The sequence below is a fragment of the Talpa europaea genome (genome assembly GCF_964194135.1).
Source record: "Talpa europaea genome assembly, chromosome: 12".
NCBI classification, from domain to species: Eukaryota; Metazoa; Chordata; class Mammalia; order Eulipotyphla; family Talpidae; genus Talpa; species Talpa europaea.
The window spans coordinates 50,014,622-50,023,364 of NC_140079.1; the positions used below are offsets into that span (position 1 = coordinate 50,014,622).

An 8,743-nucleotide genomic window follows, 5' to 3' on the forward strand; every position below is an offset into this window, starting at 1 on the left:
GACTATAGCAGCTCATTCCTTAATTACCCTTGATAAGCAACATGGAAATGCGTGCAGTGGATTCTAACAGCAAATGTGGAAGGTGATGGAGCTTCCTAAGGCTGCCTCTGTAGAAACAGGGCCTCTACAAATGGCTCTGTATCTCTTATTTCCCTAATCTTTAGATTGCTGGACACTTTGTTCAGACAGTTATGAGATTAGAATGAGGTAAGCTATAGGAAAATTTGTCTTAAAAATTAGTGCTCTGCATCATTGGGGAAGTATCATCCTCAGTCCATTCACTGTCAGGGTCAGCCACAGGGGCCTTCCTGCTGCTTGCTCTGTGAGCCTGGTGTTGGTCAGGGAACTCGAAAGTGTCCTGGTGGAGAGGTGACAGTTTCCCTGTGGCTCCAGACTCCTCAGCAGGAGAAAGGGAATGGGACCAGGGGACTCCAGGAGCCTTCCCAAAACTGTTCTACCCGCAGAGCTGCTTAATCTGTGGTCCTTAATTTTGAAAGTTCCAAAGAGTATTGGCTGCTGCTACAGAATCTGATTGGGAAGTAGAATCATGATAGAAATGGTCTCTGGTTTGTCAGTTATCATCCCTGCTCGAAGCAGCAGGACTCAATAAACTTGATAGGCCTTTTTTTCAGCCCACTCCTTCCCAAGACTGTGTTCCCTCTAGTTTCTGGTGTCTACTGCCACCTGGTGGCCATCTTCTTTAAGAGCAGTTAGAAACTAGGGAAATAAAAGACCCACCTAGCCTGGTCACACAAGGATTCACCCAGAGGCGTCTGCTCTGGGGTGCTCATACCAGAGTCCAGACACACATGTGCTGTGGACTGTGGTTATGAGCCTCTGCATCTGCCACTGCTTTGAACATCGCCAGCACACAGTGGCCACGGTTCTAATAGTTTGGTTTTCTTCTGGCGCATGTCCACTTTCCAGCTCTCCGAGTCGTCCTCATCCTGTTCTTCTATCCATTCCATGGACACGGCCTCCTCAGGGATGTCATCCTTAATCAACCCCCTGTCTTCCCCTCCATCCTGCAACTCCAATCCCAAGATCCACAAGCGCTCTGTCTCCGTGACATCCATTACCTCGGCCATGCTGCCTCCCGCTTACAACCAACAGAATGAAGACACCTGCATCATCCGCATCAGTATCGAGGACAACAATGGCAACATGTACAAGAGCATCATGGTAAGATGCCTGTCCCCACCAGGAGGGCTTGAACCAGTGAGTCACTGGGATCATCCATCTGCAGGTCTCAGCCGCTCTCACTGACACCCCTGATCAGGTGCACAGTTAGCGGATGTATAAGCGGCTTCCATTCACACAAAATGAGCATGTGTAAGTGCCCCCATCTCCTGGGGTGCGGAGCAATGATGCATTGATATAAAAATCTGCATACTAGCAGTGCATATAGTGGCATGTACTTTTTACATCTTAAAAAGTTTTATTATCCAGGTCAGTCTCACCCTTGTCAAAAATAGCCAGTTAGATGGCAATAAAGGGGAAGATGCCACCATACATACCTTCTCAGAACTGAACCACTGTGCATTCTCAGCAGTGTCCTGTGTGGTGGCAAATTCTTCTCCTTTGGTCATTTGGAATCGAACTTAGTTATCAGTGTTCATCATCAAACTGGAAATCCGTTTTGAGTCTCTGAGAAACTTTCCTAATAAAATTAATGAGGGCCTCCCCTGGTGGCACAGCAGTTGAGCGCTGGGCTGCACAGCTGCCTGCAGCCTCTGCAGCACTGGTTCTATCCCGGCTGCCAGTGAGGGTCCTACATGGCGCAACAGACCTCTCCTGCCATGCCCGCTGCTCCCCTCAGCAGTGTATTTCGTCAGTCTGCCTGCTCTGCTCTGCTCTCTGCTCTGCCTCTGGTGAATTCTCTTACCCTCCCACACTTCTGACTGTACCCAGTGCTTATATAAATAAATAAATAAATCTTTAAAAAAATAAAATTAATGAGCTGAACCTTTTTTCAGTTTCTTTTTAAAAGTGTGTATCTGAGCACGGCTCCCAAAATATCAGTCTTCTTGGAATTTCTGTGGAGCCTCCTGGGGATGTAAGGTCTGGTGTGTTTATTACGAGAGTGTGTTCCTTAATCTGCAGACATACTGTATATTGAAAGCAGATCCTCTTGCGATATACAATTGCACAGCTAACTAACCCTAAGTCTTGCCTTGCCTTCCTCACTCACCTTCTGGACTAATGTCTTGGAAAGTAGGGGTTAAAGAAAATCTGATTAAAATTCATTTCACTTACAAATTTTTAACGTGACTTCTAGGTATTTAAAATCATGTGTCAGTTTCCCAGCATGTGTCTGCTGGACAGTGCTGGTTCAGAATGTCAGCCCCAGGACACTAATCACCATCATTAGTTCCCTTCTATAGTATTTTTGGTACAAAGTAACACACATCCTGCCCTTGTTTGGATACACCAGGGGAAGTTTAAGGTAAAAAAAAAAATAAGGGTATCCTGAGCTTTCTCCTTAAATAAGTTTGAAATTGACAACTCCACCTGACATTAACCAGCTTAAATGGCCACCTCTCAAATGGTGCCCTTTCTCCTTAAACTTCATGCTGCTCACCCATTGTGGCCTAATTATAGGAACCCCATTACTTTAAACCCCAAAACAGAGGCTCCTCCTTTAGGATTCTCTGTGCACCCATTTCTCCCTTACAAATGGATATGCCAGATGTTTTGGTAATAGCCAAATGAGCAAGCTCTCTGTGGCCGACAAGGACTCCATTGTAATGGCAAATGCCAGCCGCTGCCCAGACCAGAGGGAGGCGTGCAGGATCTACCATTCTCAGGCTCACAGTGGCTTTCTTGGAGGAAGCTAAACTTCTATTTTTAAGTGGTTGTCTCTCCTTTGGCCTCCTGGTGAGAACAGCTTTTATTTTAAAAATCAGAATAATCTTTTCATTTGCTTTCTTTAAAATTTGAAGAAATCACCCAAGCATTGATCCAGAATGAACCCTCCTTTCCTGCTGTCTGGGTGTCCTGCAGAGAGTTAGCTGATGGGCAGAGATTAAAGGGAGAAAGTTCAAACTGGGGGTGAAGAGAATATTTACTTGTGCTTTGATTTTTCAAAATGGTATATTTATTATTTTCCAACACTTAGAAGTTGATTTTCATTGACACATAGTTTATGTATAATTATACAGGTCGTAAGTATCCATTATCTGGATTCTAATAACTATATAAATCTGTGTAACCACCACCCCAAGTTTCTAAGGAACATTTTTCATCACTGCCGTCTCCTGGTGCCCCTGCCAGTCAACTCCCCCTTAAACCTGATCATTTTCTAATGCCATAGGTTAGTTTGGCCTGATTTTGAAAAAACAGACTTCTGTAGTATCTAGCTTTTATATCTGGTTTCTTTTGCTCACATGTTTTTGAGATTTGTCCACACTGCTGCATAGATCAGTTCTTAGTTCCCTGGAGCTGCTGAGTAGTGTGGTAATGTGTATGTGCTACAATTTTTTTATCTATTCTCCTGTCCACCTATTGATGGGGATTCACGTTGATGCTAGTTTAGGATCATTATAAATAAATCTGCTGTGAGCATAAGCCTTACTGTTCCCATGCCTCTCGGTAAATGCCTACCAGTGGGGTTCCTGGGTCATAGAATCACTCATGTTTATTGAAAAGGTTCATGTGCAGACCCATGGCCATATCCAACCTGTGGGTTGTAACTACTGCCATAGCAGCATCTTGGCAGGTAAGGATGATTTTTGTCCAGACACCAGGTTACCAGCATTTGTATCTGGTCCAGGTAAAGATACTGCTGTCCATTTTCCACAAGGCCCTCAGATATATTCTTTTACTGGCACCTCACCCAGTGTGCGGGAAACAGCCATGCAGCTGTCCCCATGTTCACAGGGAACATGCTGGGGCTGTGAGGGTGGGTGACTTGCCCATCACCTTGTGGCTGCTCAGGGTGGAGGCAGATCTAGAACCCAGGAGGAGTTCCAGCTCTGGGTCCTGTTTTCATTCCTGGGCTGTTTCCCCTGGAAAGGCTCTCACAACACCAACAGCAAGAACAGGAGAGTTGAGAAAACACTTTCAGGACACATGAAGCTAATATTTTCCCACCCACTCGTTGTCATTCCAGTTGACGAGCCAGGATAAAACTCCTGCTGTGATCCAGAGAGCCATGCTGAAGCACAACCTGGACTCCGACCCAGCTGAGGAGTATGAGCTGGTGCAGGTCATCTCAGAGGACAAAGGTGCGTGCTCCTCCTTGTGACCAGAAATTAGGTGTATGGTCATTTTTTAAAAAAATGAAATCAAGCAGGGCCTCCCTGGTGGTTGAGCGCCGCACTGTGAAGCTGTCCGCAGCCTCTGCAGTGCGGGTTCAATCCTGGCCGGCTGGCGAGAATCCCACATGGCAGATCTCGCCTGCCTCGCCAGCTGCTCCCCTCAGCAGTGTATTTTGTCAGTCTGCCTGTTCTGTTCCCCGCTCTGTCTCTGGTGAATCCTCTCACCCTCACATGCATCTGCCTGTGCCCCGGTTCTTGTATAAATAAATAAGTCTTTTTAAAAAAAAAATGAAACCAAGTGGGGGTTTTAACTGTGCAAGCATGCAGCTACATGGAGAACCATCATCTCACCTACAGCACCTCACCTGTACAATTCAGTGTCTTAAGCCGCTCCTTCCCTAAGAACCTTTGTTTTTCTTCCAGTCTTGCTAAGATTCCTCCTGCCTATTCTTTGTGAGCTTCTCATCAAGCATTCTTCTAGGAAGAGGTCTCTCCCTCTGTCAGGAGGCAGGGTAGATAGGGGTTCTGCAGGCCACACACCTCCTTTGCCTAACGTGTTTCTAAGTTGTGTGTGAATCTGAAATGTAGCAGTTCCTGCCATAAACTATGGTATGATACATTGATCTCTGTTCACAATCCCTCTTCAAGTAGCTAATGTTTCTAACAACAGTTTGAAGGTTCTTCACTTCACACTGAGGCAGAGAACTGGTGTTTCATGAAAAGTTTCACTATGCCCGGGCACTCATAATTTAAAGAAATCTCATTTATGAAAACCCTGGGAAAATGCACCACCAATGTATCTTATTTCCTAATTTCAATTGGGGCTGTGTCTGTTGAGAGAAGAGACTGCTGGTGGGAAGCTCCTCTCTACCATGTCACCTCACAGAAAGTGCCTCTGTCAACATTAATTTTCTGGGGTCTCCCTGGTGGTGCAGGAGTTAAAGACAGTACTGTCAAGCTGTCGCCAGCCACTGCAGCATGAGTTCAATCCCCTGTGGCCTGCCAGGGAGCAACCCACATGGCACAGCAGACCTCTCTTGTCTTGCCTACTGTTCCCCTAAGCAGTGTATTTCAGTAGATCTGCCTGTTCTGCTCCTCACTCTCTCTAGTGAATCCTTTCACCACCCCCTGCACCCTGGCCTCTGGCCTACACCCCAGCATAAATAAATAAATCTTACCAAAAAAAAAATAAGTTTCTGCTGACAGACTAACACTGAGCCAGTGAGCAGCCCCGCCCCCACCTCAAGAAAATTGAAAAGCAGTTGGGAAAGAACTTGACCAGCATGGTTTGCTTGTGACCAGCAAATCACCCAGGGCTATATCTTGGGCCCACAGGAGAGTGCCTGAATGTGGAGTAGTATCTTTTCTGAGAGATGAAAAATGCTAGTCTCTGAGAAAGTTCTTTTCCAACTACCTCTGGGAACTTTTCTCATTCACTCCTCTGAGTCCTAGGTTGTGGGGCAAGCCTTTCACAGTCATATCTTTTCATGTATTTACTGTTACAATTTTAAGCCTAAAATTCAGGCTCTTGAATTTTACCACATTGCTCACAAAACAATGCTAAGGTGAGGCAGGTGGGTCTGAAGATCTCTTTCAGCCCCGGCCCAGCTTTGTTCACGGCTGAGGGAGGCAGAGGGGCTCCTCAGGCCTCAGTGGCCCTTCATTAGTTAAACAGAAACCACACCCCACTGGTGCCTCAAACGTCACTGGGGTGATTGTGAACATCACAGGATATATGTACCTGAAAGTGCTTTGGGGATAGGCTTCGTGAGCTACAGCTGTGAGGTGAATTATTACTCACCAGGAATATGTGGTCAGGAAACAGGGGACACTTTAAGGGAGTTACTGTATATCAAACCTTTGTACAAGCAATGAGATAGAATCACTCAGAACTGATCTCACTGGGGATGGCTGTAGAAACTCAGCATTTGAAGTTAATTTCAGGTTCACATAATCGAGTTTTGCAGTCAGATGCCTCTGTTCACTGCCACCAGGCTAGACTTGCTCTTTCTATCTTTTTTTAAATCTCCTGTTTGTCTTTTTAGAGACCCACTACCTTTGAGTGCTAGATAACATGTACTGTCTTAACAATAAAAATAAATGAAAATTACTTTGCTCGCTAACTTCATATTATACCTAGCATCATCCGCTTTCAGAAGTTGCGTATAAAGGTTAACAGATATACACAATCTTAATGTGGATGCCCTTTCATATAACTTGGAAGCTCTTGACAAAGCAAGGCCACAAATGAATACAACACTCGATTGATTTGGGATTATTTTGAAAAAATGTAGCACCATTCCAAGTAGAGAGTTCTGGAAAATGATGTGGGTTTTCTACTTTTCCCCATGTCATTGGATTTTCTTCATCTCTGAGAAAAGCTGCATCCTGGAGTGGAGCACTGGCTCCAGCCTCAGCCCTGGGTGTCCCAGCTGTCACTTGGGAAATGCCATTTCTCTTCCTACTGTGCTTCCTCCAGCTAAAACAGTCTACATTTGAACATTTAGTTCAAGGGTTAAATTTCTAAGCTGCTCTTGACACTTTCTTGGGCTTAAGACATTGTTGGGACCAATTTTCAGGGCATCCACATTAAGACTATGTATATCTGGGGCCTCCCCGGTGGCGCAGCGGTTGAGCGCTGGGTTGCGAAGCTGCCCGCAGCCTCTGCAGCTCTGGTTCGATCCCCGGCTGCTCCCCGGCCACCGGAGGAGGGTCCCACATGGCGCGCAGACCTCTCCTGCCACCTGCTGCTCCCCTCAGCAGTGTGCTTCGGTCCTTCTGCCTGCTCTGCTCCCCGCTCTGGCTCTGGTGAATTCTCTCACCCTCCAGCGCTTCGACTGTACCCAGTGCTTGTATAAACAAACAAACAAATAAATAAATAAATCTTTAAAAAAAAAAAAAGACTATGTATATCTGTTAACCTTTACATGCAACTTCTGAAGGCGGATTATTCTAGGTATAATATGAAATTAGCGAACAAAGTAATTTTCATTTATTTCTATTGTTAAGACAGTATATCTTATCTAGCACTCAAAGGGTTATATTATCTAGCACTTCACGAGGGTTAAATTTCTAAGCTGCTCTGGACACTTTTTTGGGCTTAAGACATTGTTGGGACCAATTTTCAGGGTCGGGGTGGGGGGAGAGCGATGTGTAATTGTCTGGTTGAGTTCCCACTCCAGGGACAAAGGGCCACAGTCCCAGCTTTCTGTCTGGGCAGGATTCCTGCCTGCCTTTGTCAGCACCGAGCCAGCTACACAAGCACAACTGACTGCCTTCTCTTTCCTTATCTTGTTTAGAACTTGTGATCCCAGATTCAGCAAATGTCTTTTATGCCATGAACAGCCAAGTGAACTTTGACTTCATTTTACGCAAAAAGAACTCCATGGAAGAGCAAGTGAAACTGCGTAGCCGGACCAGTTTGACATTGCCCAGGACAGCTAAGCGGGGCTGCTGGAGCAACAGACACAGTAAAATCACCCTCTGAAGGGAAGGACCACAGCCCCTTGCTCGCCAGAGGCCGAGAGAGCCTGAGAATAGGCCGTGTGATTGCAACTGCCATCCAGTGTTAGACATCTTTGTGAGGTCAACCAGTGTTTATTGAGTACCTCCAGTGTGCAAGGCACGTGAAAGGGAATCAGAGGTGAATTTAACATGAAAAGGATGGACAATTCACTGATTCTCTTTGACCTACTCGAGACTGAAATGCAAAATTATACACACTTATAAATATATATATATATATGTACACGTATTTGGTATGTACGTGTAAATATATAAATATGTGAGGGACTTATGGGATATTCTGGACTATGGAAAAACAAATTTGCACAATGGCCTGGGAAGTTGAGGTCACTTTTTACAGGGAAATAGAAGGAACTGTGAACCTAGTCCCATACTTTCCCAGTAAATGGAATCAACCCTAGGAATACAGAGTGTCCTTTGGGCCAGTATTACAAGAAGTCCAAACTATTTTTATAAAAGGAGATTATTTTCTCAATCAAGTGCCACCAGAGGAAACAGCTGCAGAGGCTGGAACTGCCCGGGCTGCATGAAAAGCCGCTTTGGAAAGGGTTTGGATGAGCCCGTGGCCTTAGGCCTCTGCTGTATCCACAGCTCTCTGCTCCCCCTGGGAGGACAAGGAGGAACTTTGGGGGCCTTCCGACCCACTGGGCCAGCTGTCCTAACACTTTTGGAGGGATCCTAAGCCCATCTCAGTTTCCCGCAAACAGCATTGTGTCTCTGTCCCTCCCCGACCCCTGCCCCACCACACCCCCGAAAGCATATCAAGGTCATTATTGCACAAATAGCCATGGTCTTTGGTAACTTATCAGCCAGAAGAGTAGGCACAAAAGAATGGTGACTCATTTGGACTCTTACCTGTCTCAGATGCCACGACTTCATTGCCTTTGCCAATTGCCTTTTGCATGTAAAACTCTATGTCTGGAGTCTTTTGCCCATCTGGACGGTAATACCTCTATATT

The 8,743-nt window shown here is 45.7% G+C and overlaps 1 protein-coding gene across 6 annotated transcripts in view; it reads left to right on the plus strand.

Annotated features, from left to right (window-relative positions):
• RGL1 (ral guanine nucleotide dissociation stimulator like 1) overlaps positions 1-7,746 on the plus strand; it is a gene marked incomplete at both ends in the record, with an annotated part of 156,192 nt that extends 148,446 nt beyond the window's left edge. For all 6 annotated transcript variants that reach the window (XM_084249330.1, XM_084249332.1, XM_084249334.1 and 3 more), the window contains 3 exons: positions 928-1,182; positions 4,112-4,226; positions 7,559-7,746. In XM_084249330.1, coding sequence (XP_084105456.1) covers positions 928-1,182; positions 4,112-4,226; positions 7,559-7,746 — 558 coding nt within the window. The remainder of the gene's footprint in view (positions 1-927; positions 1,183-4,111; positions 4,227-7,558) is intronic.
• Positions 7,747-8,743: the final 997 nt, after the last annotated feature.